General features: G+C 48.7%; 1 protein-coding gene across 1 annotated transcript in view; it reads left to right on the top strand.

Moving 5' to 3' along the window:
- The window catches only part of LOC133348763 (helicase SRCAP-like), a 28,305-nt gene extending 10,414 nt beyond the window's left edge, over window positions 1–17,891 (top strand). Inside the window, exons 11-38 of the mRNA XM_061561736.1 lie at window positions 114–183; window positions 310–399; window positions 491–667; window positions 940–1,175; window positions 1,319–1,496; window positions 1,743–1,879; window positions 2,071–2,240; window positions 2,454–2,646; window positions 3,103–3,239; window positions 3,405–3,591; window positions 3,910–4,079; window positions 5,028–5,610; window positions 5,702–5,795; window positions 5,924–6,229; window positions 7,449–7,607; window positions 7,908–8,048; window positions 8,474–8,761; window positions 9,062–9,219; window positions 10,005–10,173; window positions 10,580–10,739; window positions 10,969–11,171; window positions 11,307–11,476; window positions 11,569–11,765; window positions 11,954–12,068; window positions 12,373–12,516; window positions 12,943–13,134; window positions 13,689–13,769; window positions 14,094–17,891. Coding sequence (XP_061417720.1) covers window positions 114–183; window positions 310–399; window positions 491–667; window positions 940–1,175; window positions 1,319–1,496; window positions 1,743–1,879; window positions 2,071–2,240; window positions 2,454–2,646; window positions 3,103–3,239; window positions 3,405–3,591; window positions 3,910–4,079; window positions 5,028–5,610; window positions 5,702–5,795; window positions 5,924–6,229; window positions 7,449–7,607; window positions 7,908–8,048; window positions 8,474–8,761; window positions 9,062–9,219; window positions 10,005–10,173; window positions 10,580–10,739; window positions 10,969–11,171; window positions 11,307–11,476; window positions 11,569–11,765; window positions 11,954–12,068; window positions 12,373–12,516; window positions 12,943–13,134; window positions 13,689–13,769; window positions 14,094–16,355 — 7,167 coding nt within the window. The 3' untranslated portion in view covers window positions 16,356–17,891. The remainder of the gene's footprint in view (window positions 1–113; window positions 184–309; window positions 400–490; window positions 668–939; window positions 1,176–1,318; window positions 1,497–1,742; window positions 1,880–2,070; window positions 2,241–2,453; window positions 2,647–3,102; window positions 3,240–3,404; window positions 3,592–3,909; window positions 4,080–5,027; window positions 5,611–5,701; window positions 5,796–5,923; window positions 6,230–7,448; window positions 7,608–7,907; window positions 8,049–8,473; window positions 8,762–9,061; window positions 9,220–10,004; window positions 10,174–10,579; window positions 10,740–10,968; window positions 11,172–11,306; window positions 11,477–11,568; window positions 11,766–11,953; window positions 12,069–12,372; window positions 12,517–12,942; window positions 13,135–13,688; window positions 13,770–14,093) is intronic.
- Window positions 17,892–18,128: the final 237 nt, after the last annotated feature.

The following is an 18,128-nucleotide window of genomic DNA, read 5'->3' on the forward strand; positions in this document are numbered from 1 at the left end:
TCATAACGAGTAGAATATAGAACGGGCATGAACGCCACACGAGTACCACTGGGTTGTGTTTGTGCGGTGGTGTGTTTGTTGCTGACGTTGGTTGTGCTCTTCGTCTGGTGCAGGGCAGCAGGCACGGCAAGCGCAGCGACTCTATTACCGACGACGACGAGTTTGATGCAGAGGATGAGGATGGTGAGAAGCTCGCTCGTGTACAAAGGTTGTCCTAGGACACAAATTGGCAAAATGTAAAAAAGTTTAAATGTCCATAAATTGCTCATTGATTGGTTTGTTGTACATTTGACATCCTGTGTGGAGTAGATGAAGATGTGGAAGAGACGATCGAAGAGCAGGAAGGGATGGAAGGCACTGCCAGTCACCAGCAGGAGCTGGACGAGCTCGCGCGGGAAGGTGAGACGACCTTCACGCTCCACGTGCCACATCGGCGTCAGTGTTATAACAGTCTCCAGTGTTATAATGTGCTTGGCGCTGTGCTTCACAGGAGAGATGCCTCTGGAAGACCTCTACAAAATGTATGCAAGTGCATATGAAGAGCAGCAGGCAGATGAGGTTGTGTCTGAACCCCCATTAATTGTGGAGGATGTGAGGGAAGAGGTCGAGGTGAAGGAAATGGAACCAAAAAGCCAAAAAGAAGTGAAGAATGACGATAATAAACCAGGTTGGTATAAATGTCTATTGTATGTAATCTCCATAATAGTTAATCAAGTCCAGATGGAGAAGTAAATAGCTGTATTGCCGATGGATCTGTGACCCCCACCCTGAGTCTTGCTCCTGTTGGCTGCCATGCCTGGATAGCTTACATTTTTGTATGACCTAACAGTACCCAAATCAGTTACTGGGCAAGTATTCAAGGCTTACAGAACATTTTTCTTTTCATTATTATTACTATACCTTAATGTTTTTTTTTTACTTTCCCGTCTTGCCTTTTAGAGAGTGTAGATTCTCCCACCGTTTCAAACCGAGATGAGAACGATGATCAAGAGATGGAGGGCGATGAAGAAGGAAGCGACCTTGGGATGAAGTTCCTTGTCACCGACGACAAGGAGCCACAGTCCCAGGCTGCTGAGGAAGGTGCTGATGGTGTAGGCCCCAAGAAAGAAATAACGGATATTGCAGCTGCAGCTGAGAGCCTGCAGCCCAAGGGTTACACGCTGGCGACCGCACAGGTAATGTGGACATTTGCAACAGCTACCCTGGTTTTTTTGCACTTTAGGATCTCTACAAATGAGTGCCTTTCAACCTAACACATGCGCTTATCAAAATAACTGGAGAACGTTGAACAAGTGGTCGCATTATTTTTTCCGCGCAGGTTAAGACTCCTGTGCCTTTTCTGCTGAGGGGCTCCCTGCGTGAGTACCAGCACATCGGCCTCGACTGGCTGGTCACGATGAATGAGAAGATGCTCAATGGGATTCTGGCTGATGAGATGGGCCTGGGAAAAACCATCCAGACCATCGCTCTGCTTGGGCACCTGGCCTGTGACAGAGGTGAGTACTTAACCCTAAAGCTCTTGGATGTTTTAATGTTAAAATATATTTTTTACAGGGAAATAAATATGTGCTATTTTGTAAAGCTATTTTTCAAGTGTCTTGACAGCGCTTTACATTCAAATTTTCAATTGAGGATTGTAGAGATCTTATAACAAATATGCAAACGGACATACATAAAGATTGTTGCCTGTGAGTGGGACGTGCAAGAGCATATGTAATGGGTGATGTCGTCCCTGCTGCCAGGAAACTGGGGTCCCCATTTGGTCGTGGTGCCAACAAGCGTCATGTTAAACTGGGAGATGGAGTTCAAGAGGTGGTTTCCTGCGTTTAAAATCCTCACCTACTATGGCGTACCCAAGGAGAGGAAGCAAAAGAGACAGGTTTGTATCTTCCCATTTAAAAACCTGCTGCAATGAGAATTACATTTTATACCATTTTTTGTGATGGCCACACTTGCTACCTCCTCTTATGTTACCTTCAGTGCAGTTCATGTTTTTGATGTTGCCAATACGTTTGTGGTGTGTCCATTGTAGTCGCTGCATTGTTGTTGTGTGTGGTTGGCAATGCGCAGGGCTGGACCAGGCCCAATGCGTTCCACGTGTGCATCACGTCCTACAAGCTGGTGCTGCAGGATCACCAGGCCTTCCGTCGCAAGAAGTGGAAGTACCTCATCTTGGATGAGGCTCAGAATATTAAGAACTTTAAGTCTCAGCGATGGCAGTCACTGCTTAACTTCAACAGGTCAGATTTTAATGTTCAGCTTTATACTGTAAGACATTACGTTGTTGGTGGCACGTTAAAGGTTTTTATGGAATAAGATTGTAATGTGATGTGCCGTCTTCCTTACGCTGGGTGAATAATGTGCTCAGAGCTTGGCTTTAAGTCGAGAACGTAGATGTACCTTTGCTGCTTGAGTCACTCTCAAAGTCACATTTCCAAATCCACTGTGTACAGCCAACACCGGCTCCTGCTGACAGGGACGCCGCTGCAGAACAGCCTCATGGAGCTGTGGTCTCTCATGCACTTCCTCATGCCGCACGTGTTCCAGTCGCACCGCGAGTTCCGCGAGTGGTTCTCCAACCCGCTCACAGGCATGATCGAAGGCAGCCAGGAGTACAACGAGAGCCTGGTCAAACGTCTGCACAAGGTGTGGTGCAATGCACGCATGCACATAATATACATTTGTGCTTTCCGATGCATTTTGTGGCCAGCGTGTGCAAAAGGCGTTTTATTGAGTTTGTATTGCAAAGGCCAGTGCTTGCCAAGTTGTGGTCCCCAGGTCGTGGGAAGTGCTCTGTACAATCGCTGCAGATATAACTTTTGTGAACAATTAAATTTTGAGAAATAGGTAATTGGTGCATGGTGGTCTGCACATTTTTTTTGAGGGTTTTACAAGTAGGTTCGCTGGTCCAGAGATTTAACAACTGGTGTAGGTATATGTTTATATTTACTATATCCATTGTGTTTATTAGTATTGTATCCTCGTGTTCCATTTATTTAGCATTGTCAGTTCATGGTACCTGCATATTTTGAATGTAAGTCCGTGTGGAAGGTCCATTTGAGGGGCTGCTGAATGTGTGTTGCTATCATTGTCTCCTGTTAGGTTCTGCGTCCCTTTCTGCTGAGGAGAATAAAAATGGACGTTGAGAAGCAGATGCCAAAGAAGTACGAGCACATTGTGCGGTGCCGGCTGTCCAAGCGGCAGCGCTACCTCTACGACGACTTCATGTCGCAAGCCACGTACGTACAGTCTCTCGCTAGTTTACAAGTTGGGGTTAATGTTCCTGGTTTTAATTACTCGGCTAATTGACGATATTGCTCATGGTGCTACTCACTGATGAGGCGTGTACATAAGGGACTTGGGTTATGTATACATTAATCACGTGGATCATTTTGTTTTCTCAGAACAAGAGAGACTCTGGCGAGCGGTCACTTCATGAGTGTAATCAACATCCTCATGCAGCTTCGCAAAGTTTGCAACCACCCCAACCTGTTTGACCCTCGGCCAATCACGTCGCCCTTCATCACGCAGGGCATCTGCTACACCACCGCCTCGCTCGTGTTGACCGCGCTGGAATACGATCCCTGGCGGGTAAGCCCCGCTAGCAAACTCCCTGTCACGCTATACCCATTGTGTAATTCACTACAGTTCTGCTTCTAGCCGACTTAAATATTAACAACGATCAATATAATGTTTCGTCAACATTGTGGCACTTTGGATGGCATATTTGTGCTAGGAAGACACCATCCGTTAACCAAAAATAAATTGACTTGACTAGTAACCTACCCAAATATACATTTATATATTAACCATTGTGATGTGTCTCGACTGATAAACTATCATAAAAGCTGATTTGACATAAATTCCTGAGGTGACTTATGACCACATTGTGGTTTGTGCTCCCTGCAGCATGTGGACCTGTCCATATTTGATCTGGTGAACGCCGAGAACCAGCTCTCGCGCTATGAGGCCGAGGTGTTCCTACCCAACCGCAAGGTGACTCGAAAGCTGATCGAGGAGATCTCCACTGCTCCAGACCCCCCGCCCCGGCCCAAGCCCGTCCGCATGAAGGTTAACAGGTGCAGCAGCGCTCTGAGGAAGCCCCCCCCTCCACACACTGCGTGCCTCTCCACCCGCAAGCCATGTTGGTGTACAATGTGTTTATTATCCATATTGAGGTATTTTTTGGGATGGATCACGTAAATACGAATGTCGTTTAAACCAGTCGCCACCCGACACGGCCAATTAGTAAGGTTTGTCACATAAACAAAACATGCCAATTCGTTCCTAAAACAGCACACCGGTGTGTTGGAGAGTAAAATCCCACAACATTTACAATTCGAGTGCGAAGTTTCGCCAGTAATTTACAACGAGCATCATCAGGCGGAGAGCCAGAGTTATGAATGTCGTTGGTTTACTCTCCAACGCACCGGTGTGAACTAGTAATGAATTGGCATGTTTTGTTTTCGTGACAAATCTTACTAATTAGCCATATCTTTACTTTATTCATGAAGCCTCACAGCGTATAAATATTTTTTTTTCAGAGGTTCTGCTTCGGGAGTTTTTTGGCAATTATTGTGTTTTGAAAGTAGGAGGAAACCAGAGTACCAAAGAAAAGCCTTGCACACGAGGAGATAATATTGAAATGGCACGTAGCCTCCCATCAGCAACAGCGTCGTTATGAGCATCAGTAGCTGCAGTGGTAGTGTCGTCAACAGCAGCAACATAATAATTGTTATCACCAGGTTGGATCATTAGTGTCTTCAACAACTTTGACTTTCTTGTTGTCGCCAGCAGCAACAGGTTATCCCTGGGGTTGGGGCCACAGGCGTGGGCGGATGTGCGAATGGGTGTTGTGGTGTTGCCTGCAGAGGTGGGCATGTTTTTAAATGTGGCATAAATTATTATTTTAAAAAACAATGTGTATTTTGTTATTATTATCGTTGCATCCCTGGTTTGTTGTAATTGCGCAATATGTTGTGTGATGTGACATGCTAACAGCAAGGACATTGGTTTGTTTTTTACAGAATGGTGCAACCTGTGCAGAAGTCAGAGGGCCGTACGGTGGTCATGGTCAATGCACCCAAATCACTGGTGCAGAACAGCCTGCAGAAACCTCTGCCTTCTACCGCCACAGATGGGATTTTACCCACGGCATCTCCGGCTGCTGTGGCACAAAGGCTGATCGCGGGGGTTAGCACAGAGCAGTTGCCCTCACCGGGCCTGCCTCAAAGGCTTCTGCAAGGCGTGGTGCCGGAGGTGGCGGGGGCTGCGCATGTCTACTCCGTGGCTGCGGGACAGAAGAGCGTCGGTGCCGTGGAGCGAGTGGCTTCTCCAGCGGTCGTGGTGCAGAGGCAGGCGCTGGGCGCCATCATTGACACGACCCGGCCTGTGGCACCGCTCGCACAGACCCCCGTGCCCGTGGTTCCCAGGCTGATCTCAGAGCTGACGCAGCACGTGGCATCCCCGACCTTGCAGAGGCTCGCACCAGGGATTGCCATCGATGGAACCCAGGCCATGCTGCAGGCACAGCGGGTCGCTCATGGCCTTACTGCAGAGGGGACCCAGCTCACTGCTGCCGCTTCCCCCACCCTATTGAGGCTGTCACAGGTAGGAGCTCTTAAGATGTTAATAAGCAACAGTTTTAACAGTTATTCTTAGGCATTGTAATTTAATATTGTGGAACCTCTGTGCAATGCAGGGCTTGGTCATCGATGGCACACAGCGCGCCCCCACCGTACATCTGCAGGGACAGCCCCAGATTCGACCCACCACCCACTTTGTAACCACCCAGGGTAAGATTCCACCGGTTTTGTGTCTTCACTTGTTAATGCCCTGCAGAAAATGGAGATTTGCACGTTATAGTCCAGTTTGTTTTGTCATTGTGTGACTGAAGACATGGCCTTTTTTTTTTGTTCACCAGGAACTGCCTTGGCGCACGCCCCGCGCATGTACGCCGCAGTTCCCATACAGCAGCATCAGGCGAGCGGAGGCCAAATAATTCGCAATGCAGCTTCGGCTGTGAACCCTGCTGTCGCCACCACCTTGACCCCCACGTCCTCGCCCGTGAACCCTACAAACCCGCTGCGGCTGGTGGCCCAGGCCAGCCACATGGCGCCGCTGGCAATTCAGGGCCAGAGGGCCCAGCTCGTCACTGGGTACACGTTGCCTAGTGGAGTGGTGCAGCAGAGGGTGGTTCTGACCCCACACACGCAGGCACGGCTACCCAGTAAGGCTCCTCCCTGCATCTCTTTTACGTGTAAACGAATAAAGCGATGATGTCATATCTGTGGATTTGGCATATTCCATGTTCTAGCACTTGTGTAAAAACCAAATGGCTTCTGAAAGCACTTGTATATTGAATGACAGTTCTGTGTTCATTAAGTGATGCATGGTTATGCCTAAACTGTAATATGTAGTTGAGGAAAACAACACCTGCTGATGTTAAAACAGCAGTTAATTGTAATGGTACAATAAAACCTCATATACCCATGCAGTGATTTGAGATCAGCGGTTGACTGCCTGTATTGAAACCTCGTGACAATTTTAATCATTTTGAACCCATTGCAATATCTCACCCCGAGTGCGAAAGGACCATTTACACAATGCGAGTTGTTGTGGTGGTGAAGCTTAAAAAAGGCACGGTGTAATCATCGACTTGATCATGCTCTCTCACACACCATCGCCTCTAACCCCCCAACACCCCTCACAAGCTCCGGGTGGCTCTGCTCCGTGAGCCGCAAGGTGACACGAGTGGGAATAATAATTAAACGTGCCCCTTCCTTACATCTCGCCCAGCAACACGTGCTGGGCACGTGAGGGAATGCCCATAGGAGCTCTGGGGTACAGATATGTCCCTTGCTCGCTCAAATTCGGTAATATTAATCGGAGATTGTCTCTTATTTTATGATTTGACCAGTTATAATCCGGCCAGGAGGTTTTTAGTTATCGAGTGAGCAGCTCACACAATTGGAATGTTGCTAGTTCACATCCTCTGGTTTCTGGTTGGCTCGGTCCATTGTCCTGCTAGGGTCGGTATATAGTACCACCACTTCGTGAGGAAGTCAACCGTGGTTGTGCTCTGCGTGGAAATGCAGAATTTCCATCACTGGCTAATGGCTGTAAACAGGAGGGCGAGCACAGTCTCAATGCTCATTTCAGCAGGACACCACTTTGTTAACTTATTAACTTGGAACGCAAACATGACTGCACATGGAAGAGTGCCAATATACTAACCTCTCCGGCATGGTAGACCGCAACAATGAATGGCCTTTTAGTCAATGTGTAGAGAATGCTCGACATGAGGCGTTAAACATGATTCTTTTCTAAGTTAGAATATAATAATATAAAATTAACTTGTAACCGTGAACCAAATCATTGATCAAAGATGTTGGTGCTTCAATGGACGTTTTCTGGCCCTAATGCTGAGTGTGTTGTTGTTTTGAAAGGCGGGGAAGTCATCAGCATCGCTCAGCTGGCCGCATTGGCCAACAGCCAGGGCCAGGCAGGGCAGCCGCTCACCTTGCACATCCAAGGCAACAAACTGACGCTGGCCTGCAGCCCAATCCGTACCCTCGCTCCCGGACCCCAGCACATACACATACAGGGTAGGAGAGCATGGCTCCCTTCTTGATGAACACGTTTCTTTATTTTTTCTCCATGAAATGTATACAGCGTTTATTTTATTCATTACATTGTTGCTGTTCTGTAATAGTTATTCAGAAAATGTGATGCCATTTCACAAACCAATTGTTTATCTGTCCAGTATGACCTGTGCTGCACTTTTCCCACTCTTTTTACGAGTGTCTGAAATATGTTCTTGGTCTCAACGAAAGTTGGTTTACTGCTCAACCTGGAATAAAGCATTGTGTAATAGCGCGTGGCTGCTTGTCGCTGTTGCGTGGCAGGTGGCGTGGTGCATATGGTGAAACCCGTGTCACAGACACAGGTCCTTGCCCAGCCTGGCAACACCAAGATTGGCATGGCCACCCTACCCCAGCAGCAGTTGGCAGGTGCTGCCATCTCGATGCCAGCGAGAACCATAGCAGGTAATCCCATCTACATCCTCTACAGAACTCCTCTTTGTTTTGTGTTTAAATCCAAATATTTGAACAGGTATATTTATACATTACCATTTTATTGTATATTGTCTATATGTAATGTGATATTGATGGTTGATGTGTGGTTGTCATGATCGTCTAAATACCTGTAAACACCTATGCAAGCGTATATCTGGTTATTTTACTGGTAAAACATTCTCTAATGGGAAATAATGATAACTGTTGGAGGGAACAAAACAATGTTTGAATGTCCATAATTGTATCAGTTAACACGTCTGCGTTTACAAACGTTACGCTTTGACAAGCTTCATTCTCGCTAACCCTGCGGGAAACTCATAACCTCTCAACTTGCTGTGGCTTTTCTACCCGCTCCCTCTCCTCCACTCTTCCTGATGCATGCATGCCCTTTGCAGTTCCACTTGCCACCTCTACTGGCTCAGCTGGCTTAGTTAGGCAGGTCACTCCTGCTGCGGCCCACGCTGCCGCCCACGCTGCCGCCTCCGCTGCCGCCACTGCCACCTTAGGCGCTGCCCCACGTCTCTCTACCGCCGCCGTCTGCCCGCCTGTGAGGCTTCCTTTTGTGCCTGCGCCGCACGCCCCGCCGGCCCGGATGCTGACACAAAGCAGCGGCACCCCCCTGCTTAGGGTTCCCACGGTCACGCCGGTTGCCTCGCCGCAGGTCGCCAAGCCAGGCCTAAAAGGTAACGCTGCTAAGGTGGGATACTATTGTGTTTTTGTAGCTTGGGGCAAACGGCACATAATTCTCACGTTTTAAGTAATTTTGTAACATTCCTAACTCTTAATGCCTCTTTTATTTACTCTTAATAATTACCTTGCTGTTTTAAAATGGTGTAAATGGTTGTGTTTTCTGCTCCATTTAAGTCTTCTTTCTGGAGAGATTACATCGGTGCATTTTGTCGACGGCGTTTTTATTGTTGTTTACGTATCGTGACGTTGCTTTGTGGACTGACGACGGCCCGCATTTCGGTTTTGGTCGTCAGCCGTCCCCGCGGCTGCGCCGCTGACCAGAGGTCCTACGACCCGGAGCGTGGATCGCAAGGCCACGGCCGAGGAGGCCCCGTCCAAACGCAAGGATAGCGCTTCTGCCGCCGAGGCACCGGCGCCAAAAAAGCCGGCAAAGAGGTCACCGCTTTACTTGGTAAGGGGGCGTTCACACATCAACACGGTCGGGGCCCCGGTGCACAGGAGGATAAACTGGGAGCAAGGTCCAGCTATGTTGTTCCTTGCTCTGGCACTAAGCTCATTGTGCGTTGCCGTGGAACGTTTATGGGTTAAAAGCATTTATAAACCGTTGCTCCGTTCGGTTGAATCAGTGCCGAAATAAAGGTGTAGCTTTTATAAGCCGATTGGCTTTCCAGATAAATTATATCAATTAGTATTTGATTTTATCAAGAAAACCCCATACTGGTTTTTACATTTTCGGTCTCATCGACAGTCTGACTCGTTAAACAAATGCTGTTTGATTACCAGGTGTCACTGGCAAGAGAAATACGTGTAAAATATGGGACCCCATTCAATGCAAAAATGTATTACTGTCGATAGGTTGATGGGCTACAATTTATGTTTTAGTTATGCAAGGAGACGCTTCAGAGTTAGGCTTATTATATATGCGTGTTTAGACAGCTGAAATACTTTTTAACCCTTCACCCAATGACCCAGTGTGTCTCTAATACATTCTCTTAGTTTTTCATGTCTGCAGATATCAACCACACTGACACAAATTGACAGCCAATTTGACTGCACGTGTTTCTCGAAAAATAATTCTGCTCGTCCATATCGCGTGCTTCTGTTCGACCCCCCCGGGGGATGTCGCTTGTGACGTTGCGCGTCCTGCCACAGAGGCCAGGTTGACGGTGGTGTCTTTATCGGGTGTGAAAACGTGACTGTGTTTCTTCTGCGTCTGTCTGCGTGCGAAACGTAAAGTTGAGAGTAGAGGAGCTGCGAGCTCAGCGGCAGCAGGATCGGCTGGAGCGCATTCACCGCATCAACGAGGCGCGCTGCGCCCCCAAACCCATCTACGGCACCGAGGTGCTGCGCATGTGTAACCTGTCGAGCAGCGCGACGCAGACGGGCTCGCGGCCGCACCACCACGGTGGGGCCCTCTCGTGCCACAGCACATCCACGCACCATCTCCTGTGATACTTTGCTCACACCGAGCGCACACCGAGTGCACGGGGCCTCAGTGTTAAACATAAATTCTTATGGATCTTTCTCTCGGTGTCTTTTTAGTTTAATTGTTTTCCTGTGCGTGCGCTTGTTTACGGTTTTTTGAGTGGCTGGTTATCTGTGGTGGCCCTGATGGACACTAAGCTGGCATTTGCCTCTTGACGTCTTTTTGTTTGACCCCTTTACCAGATAACTAACTCATAACTGCAATAATGTGGTCACTTGTACTAGTTTTTCACTTTCACTATATTAGATATTTTTTTTTTTTGTAGTTTTCTTCCATCTGAGTACAATCGAGAGCTAAATATGTATTGCGGTTTGTTTTGTAACAGAGGGCGCCTGGCGGTGGTCCGGCTACGTGCACTGTCGCAGTGTGCGGCAGTGCTGCAAGCCCAGCCACCCGGATGTTTACTGGAGTCAAACGAGCACTCTGCAAAGTCTCTGCATCAACTCGGAGCAGAGGTTGAGGGAGCTGAAAGAAATAATAGAAAGGCATGTGCATCTCCTTATTAAGCGACCAAACTGATGACGGGAATTAACCTGCTTGAAAAGTGTACCATCCGCGTATGGCAAATCTGGTGTTGAGTAGCGAAAAAAATGCAAGTCAAATGAAGAGGTGCGCCGTGCCTTTTGCGGCACGTGAGGTTCTCTCGGGGGCGTGTTGTGTCTCGGGATGTTGGGACAATGTGTTGTGCGTGTCGGCTCTCACGCTGGCGTGTAGGTTTATCTTTGTGGTGCCGCCCGTGGAGTCTCCGCCTATCTCGCTGCACGCGCCCCACCCCCCGCCTTCCATGCTGCAGAAGGAGAAGGCTCTGTGGCAGCGTCTGCATGAAGAGATGTCGCCACGCTCAGCCGGCCTGCACCGCATCCTCTGCAACATGCGCACACAGTTCCCCGATCTGCGACTCATCCAGTACGACTGTGGTGAGTTGCCACATTTCGGCTCGGTTGTCCACCTGGAACAGCCGCGTCTTATTGTGTGCTAAACAGTGAAATCACAGTTATTGCGAATTGGGATACAAGCGGTTGTTTTCTTAAGTTGCGCGTTTGTGTTTGCAGGCAAGCTTCAGACACTGGACATCCTTCTGCGGAAGTTCAAAGCAGGCAGCCACCGTGTGCTCATCTTCACGCAGATGACGCGCATGCTCGATGTTTTGGAGCAGTTCTTAAACTTCCATGGCTACATCTACCTTCGGTTGGACGGCACAACGCGCGTCGAACAGAGACAGGTGCTGTTGCGGTCGATTGAAATGAGCGGTTGTGACTCGCTGTCTCGTGCCTGTACGGTATCCGGTGACGCTTGGCGGTTAATGTCTTTTAGTTTCTCATGGACCGCTTCAACGCGGACGCTCGCATCTTCTGCTTCATCCTGTCAACGCGGAGTGGCGGCGTAGGCGTCAACCTGACCGGTGCCGATACGGTGGTGTTCTACGATAGCGACTGGAACCCCACCATGGACGCGCAAGCTCAGGATCGCTGCCACCGCATCGGCCAGACTCGCGATGTCCACATATACAGGTCCTTACCTCAAGTATCCTCCTGCACTACGGTTTGCCACATACTCGCTTAAAGGTGCTAGGTAATCGTTTGTTCAGCTTAAGACTCTAGGCACTGCTGCTATATGGAGCTGTTGCAGTTCACGCAGTTTTGTACATATTTGTTGCGTGTGCAGCGTCGTCAAATTGAGATACTTCCTCTTGTAACAGGCTGATCAGCGAGCGGACCGTGGAAGAGAACATCCTGAAAAAGGCCAACCAGAAGCGCATGCTGGGGGACGTGGCCATCGAGGGTGGCAACTTCACCACTGCTTACTTCAAACAGGTGCTGCAGTGGTCATTTGCCCTACTCCCTGCAGATTGTCTGGTTGTATGGAAGGCGTACTGAATACGGATGCATTTTTTAAAAGATGAGACTTGTATAAGTAGCTTGATCCATTTGTGATGGATTTGTTATATTTAAAAACTGTTATATCTTTATCCATGCATTGCTGTGGTGCTCTGATTACATTTAACTACGACTGAATTACAAATTATTAGAAACATAAGCTACTTCTGCAAAGCGCAATAAAAAGAGTGTACACTGGCGGTTTACAAGCGGCATGCTGTTGTTTGGTTTTGTTCCTTAGCAAACGATACGGGAGTTGTTTGAAATGCCGGTGGGCATGGAGGATGCCTCGAAGAAGGAGGCGGCAGAGGCGGTGCCGAAGCAAGCCCCCTCCACCGAGGAGGACGGCGCCGTTCCCTCCAAGGACACCAACATCCTGGAGCTGGTGCGTAGCCCTGGGCTCTCCACAGCCTCAACTCGACAGTTCTCGTAACGATAGGGATGTGTTTTTGAGAGAGTGCGTCCTTCACGCACGGGCGTCTGAGCACTTTATACGCGACAGGCGACTTGCATCGCCGTCGCATCTCAAAACGCTCAAAGGGCACCCTCAGCACCTGGCCTGCGATTTGGCAACAATCTGCCAGTAGGGGGTGATGATTGCTGCTTTGTGTGATTCCTATTGAGTAATTTGTGGGTAATTTTATACATTCGGAAAATGTGGACCATAACGCCAGCAACGTTGACCCACTCTGTTTAGAATTACATTTGGGGATGTGTATGAATAGCTTGCAGTAGGAATGAACCCGTGTTTAGGAGTTGTTTGTGGTTAGCGAAGGGTGGCGTGCGCTCTGCGTGCTCTCTGCGTGCGCAGGCTTTGGGCAAAGCGGAGGATGAGGAGGACATCCGAGCGGCGAGCCAGGCCCGGGCTGAGCAGGTGGCCGAGCTGGCCGAGTTTAACGAGAACGCGGCCGACGACGGCGAGGAGGGTGGAGTGGGGGGAGAGGGCCGTGACGAGGAGGAGCCCTCCAAAGCCGAGGAGGAAATCAACGCACTCGTGCAGCAGGTGAGGTCGGCGCGAGGCACCTCCGAGGTCACTTGTTCGCACGGTTGACCAATTGACTTCACGTCGGATGATGTAAACCAGCGTACGGACTTGCTGTGTTTATTATGATAGTCACTTCCAGCCCTTTGTTAATCCGCTACTTGGTGAAGGCCTCCCTGCGCCGTGTTGCTCGTGCGGGTTGTTTGACCGTAGCACACCGGTCGGTACCGCCTGGTGTATGCACCCGGGGAAGGCCTTCAGCGCCGGTTCGGATATAACTCGCTACGGACGCTAGCCGTGGCTGGCAATCGGAGTTAGCACGGTGCGCTGTCCGCCGCATCACCGCTCCACTGTGTGTTTATGTAGAGTTTTTGTAATTCCATTACGAGCACTTTGCAAGTAAAATTCTGGAAAAATGCCAGAACGCAGGAAGTTTCAGCACTTGAATGTATACACGCTCTGCCGTCAAATTGTCTGCTTCCATTGCACAATGTTGTTGTTAAAGTGCGAGAGTGCTTTTTGTTAATGGAGCCGTTTGAGTTGTTGGCTAAGAGGCTATTTTCCTGTGTGCACAGCTGACTCCAATAGAAAGATACGCTCTGAAGTACCTCGAAGCGTCAATTGCAGCCGAGACGGAGGAACCCAAGAGCACCAAGGTAAGCAAGCTTCAAGAAAATTCTGCAGAAATTCTCACTGGAATGTGAATTCGGCTGCAAATAGTCAGGGAGGCATAGTGTCTTGACATTGTTATTCACTTAAATCTGTATATACGTACATGTAAAGCCCTTTGTCAATCCACTGCTAGATGAGCGCTTCCCCACGCCGTGCGGGCCATGGGGGTTGTGTCACCATACTTCACCATGCTGGTCAGTGTGGGTTGGTGAAGGCGGAGCTGCCTTCGACAAGGCAGCATAAACGACAGTCCATAGTTGGAATTACTCGAACCTAACATTTGTTTTCCTTCGTTCTTTACTGCTCAGGAGCAAGCTAACGTTAGCAAGCAAGATGTGAAATTAACAAAGGCCGACGAACCGAAAGGTGACGATGCCGCCAAGGAAATTCAAACGCAGGAGACGCAGCCGGAAGACGACGCTCTCGCCAAGACGCGCAAGAGAGGCCGCCCGTGCCGCAGGTCAGACACCAGCCAGGCGGCAGATTCTTCTCAGGAAATTGACCAATCTGACGCAGTTCCGCACGACGAAAGCGATATGACCATTGACAAGCCGGATTTCAGTAAACTGCTTGAAAGCGCGAGTAACTGCACACAAGAACTGAGTGAAGCGTCCGACCGAGCGTGCGAAAATTTGCATTCCCCTGCGAGCTTGCAACAGGGGACCGGCTGCTCCTTTGCCGAGCAAAATTCAAAAGCATCGGGCAGCGACTCGGCCATGAGCGGTCATCCGGAGGAGAGCCAACCCGCGTCCGCTCCGAGTCAGGGTAGGGAGGAGCTTCTTGATGCACACAAAGGAGACGTTTTGGAAGAAGGTGCCACAACAGATTCCATGATGGAAAATTGCTGTACCGCAACTGCCGTGGCTACTTCCCCGGTTGTCAGTGGCGTAAGGGAGATTGACGATTCTGAACGTAGTACGCGCAGTGTAATGACGCATGCTGATGCAGCGGGTACTCGAGACTGCACAAATGAATCTCTTGAAAGCACGCCAGAAAATCCCGAGCAGCTTGAAGAAAGCGCAGCAAAGTGCATCGATGCATTAGAAACATTGGAAAGCCCACATTTTGACAAGGAAAATCAAACTTTGCATGCTACAATTTCTGCAGATAATAAATTCACGTCAACGATAACATCACAAGAATTGAAATTTAAAAATGATATTTTAAAACAAACTGATACCATTTCACCCAATTTGGATGTGCCTTGCGTTATTAATGCTAACTGTGTAAATCCATCCGTAAGAGATGAACAGTTAAACAGTCCAGTGCTATTAATGGAAGACCCGTCTGATAGTGCTTCACCGGTCGCCAAGGATGTAGAACAAGCTGATTTGCCAGCCACAGGCAATTTGGACGCATCTGCTGAAATCTGTAACAATGGCTCTAGTTCTAGTTTGACTGTGAACGTAAGTCCGGGTACCCTGGAAGTGAGCACGCAGCGCGCTGGTTCCTCTCCCGTCACGGATGCCGGTTTGACTGATGATTTAGAGGTGGCCAACATCCAACGTCAGTCTCATCCACAAGCAGAAGCATTGCCAGCTGGCCCGGCAGATGATGGATCTCGAGAAGTGGAAGCAGCAGAGATTGAGAAACCCCTTAAGCAAGTTCTGCACGAGGACACGCCATCAGGTTGTGATGCAGAGGACTCCGAAAATACTGTAGATGGTAGAGAGCTGCCTGATGTTAAGCCCGTGATGAAGGAGGAGAGGATGGGTAAACCAGGCCGCAAGAGGAAAACCGATTTGAATGCCATTGTACAAAGCCATACGGAATGCCAGGACAGTGCTACGGGCAAGGAGAAGCCAAGGAGCCCTATAAGAACCAGGTCTGGCATCAAATCGCGCGATACGAAAAGGTCGTCGGGCATGCTGGGGGCAAGAAGAAGACTGAATCTCAGGTCGAGTAGTCAAGAAGTTAACAAACGTGAAAAAAATAAGTCCTTGTCAAGGAAGGACTTGGAAACGCAAAAAAAAGCTGGTCATTCAGATGTCGTAAAGAGGAGAGTGGGAAGACCAGCAAAAATTAAAAGCCCAAGTGAACATATCAATAGTTCTGATGGAGAAACACAGCTGTATAAACACAACATGACGGGCAGCTCACCTGGAAAAGACCTCAACCAAAGCAATTCCGATGACCAAGAACCCCAAGCTAAAATTTTATGTCGGCAGGAAGTAGATTCTGATGACAGAACAAGTGCAGATGAGGCTGGCATGCCGTCTTTACCTTCAGAGACTTGTGTCGAAGGCGGTCGGTCGAGTACCCCGACTATCACCCGCGCCAGCCTCCGCCGTTCCGTGTTGTGCCAATCGCCAGCCAGGACTGTAGATAAAGCGACGCGTAAGAGACGGCGATCGTCGCAAGCGGCAAGCGGCGACGAGCGGTTAAGCGGAAGCGACTCCCTCTGTATCAGTGGCAGCGATGTCGGTGCTGGCCGCACCCGTGGTGGCAGCAGCTCCTCCGCCAGCCGACGGTCTCCCAGCCAAGCTGCCGCTGCTCTGAATAGGCGATTGACCCGTCAAGCGATCCGTCGAGGGATCGGATATTCCAGCGACACAACGGAGAGCGGGTAGCTCGCAGCTGGGTCTCTTGCCGTTGTTAAATGCGACCTGGGAAGAGAGTGCAGTTCCCTGATAGTCTGCATATGTTGGTTCCACGATCTCGTGACCAATTAGTAACTGCTCGTGTTTTACCCATGCCTGCAAGTGGTCCTTGGTGAATCATGATCTGAAAATATTGGGCAGTGCCTCTGGCGACAGGTTTTGGAAACGCATGGCGGGTAGTACAACAGGACTAAATTCAGTCTCATTCCCTGCAACACTGTGCATTTTAGACCTACAACTTTTACCAAAGGTCCCATCTAAGTCTTGAGCAATTGGAAAAGTTGAGTTGTAATTTGTGTAGCTTCGGCAGTAGCTCGAGCTCGGAGACTCCCGCTTTTCGGCGCCAGGGGGCAGTGTTGGCAAATCGAGGGAAGGTGGAAAGAGGTCCTTCCTGTTGCATGTGGAGCAGGGTATATGGGTGGCTCATTGGCACAGGGCCAATAGGCTGGCTGGATGTGGCAGGGTGTTGTCTCAGCCATTGTTCCTTATAGGAGACGTTAGTAACGACACTGCTATCATGACGTAGCCCCAGAATAAACGATAAAAAACTCCCGCTGTTTTTCCCCTATTTCTCGCAAGCGCTGAAGCTCAGGATACCTGGAGCGATGGATGAGAGGGAGAATTGGTGATTTAATATTATTTTTAGCAACGAGAATCTGAAGTTCTGTCCATTATGTAACATTTGGGTCTCCAATTACATTGTGATGCCTTGATTTATGTGCTGTACAATCCTGTGTGTAGCCTAGGGTTAAATAAATAAATGAAAAGCCTAACATTGTCATCATGAAATGTAGTATTTTAGTGACACCCATTGTATGTGGTTGAACATGTAAATATCCTGGCTGGTTACCATGTGGCATTCTAAATGTTTTCTTGACAGGCCGACGGGCGTTTTACTACAGAGTGGAGTCGCCGTGCATTGCTGACCGCTTTGTATTGGCATTAACCATGTGCTTTTGGAAATCGCCACAACGTGTAGTGACCTCTAGCTGTGTGTGTGTGTGTGTACCTTCAGAATATTTTGATGCTGTAGTTCATGTGCTCGCTGCTGGACTCTACCGCAAAACACGTTGTACATTTTTCAAAGTTTAGTCATGAATATACACCTCGTGACAAGAAATGCAGGCACTTTTTTCGTGATGGACCTTACTATGTGCTTTGGTTTGGGTCTCGCTTTTCTCTGTACTACGTGCTTGAAAGAACCATTACTTGATACCAACTATGTTGTGCAAACAAAGTTGAAATCTGTGTATAAATGGCTTGGTGATTTTTTTTTGGTTCCATTTCTTAAATTGTGTGAAGAGGCTGTGGCAGGCGTGGTCGCTTGTACATCTTATGTATTATATGTTATTAGAAGTGTTATCTATGCAACGTCTGTTTTGATAAGAATTTAACGGAAACTGCAGTATTGGAATCGCGAGACTGCATTTTTGTGTGCAAAAGTATCGATTGATAGAAATGGCGATGTTCAGAAAAATGAATGCGGTATTAAAATGTAAATCCACACACGCCAATGTCTGTTAAGTGTGTTAGGTGTTACGAAACTCAGGGTTAGTCCGCCGTTTACTATAAGCGAGCGCAGGATAAAGTTGCGTGTTCCTCGTCCCAATCGTCGAGGAACGCTTGAGGTGTGCGCTGTAACTCCGCTCATGTGGTTGTTTTGTAAGCTGTACTGTGGCTTCTGTGGGTCACCTTATATTTTGGTGCTAAGTTTTTTGCAGCAGATGATTTTAACGAGGAACC

This window comes from Lethenteron reissneri, chromosome 28 (assembly GCF_015708825.2).
Source record: "Lethenteron reissneri isolate LAM-NWPU_2019-01 chromosome 28, ASM1570882v1, whole genome shotgun sequence".
Lineage (NCBI taxonomy): Eukaryota > Metazoa > Chordata > Hyperoartia > Petromyzontiformes > Petromyzontidae > Lethenteron > Lethenteron reissneri.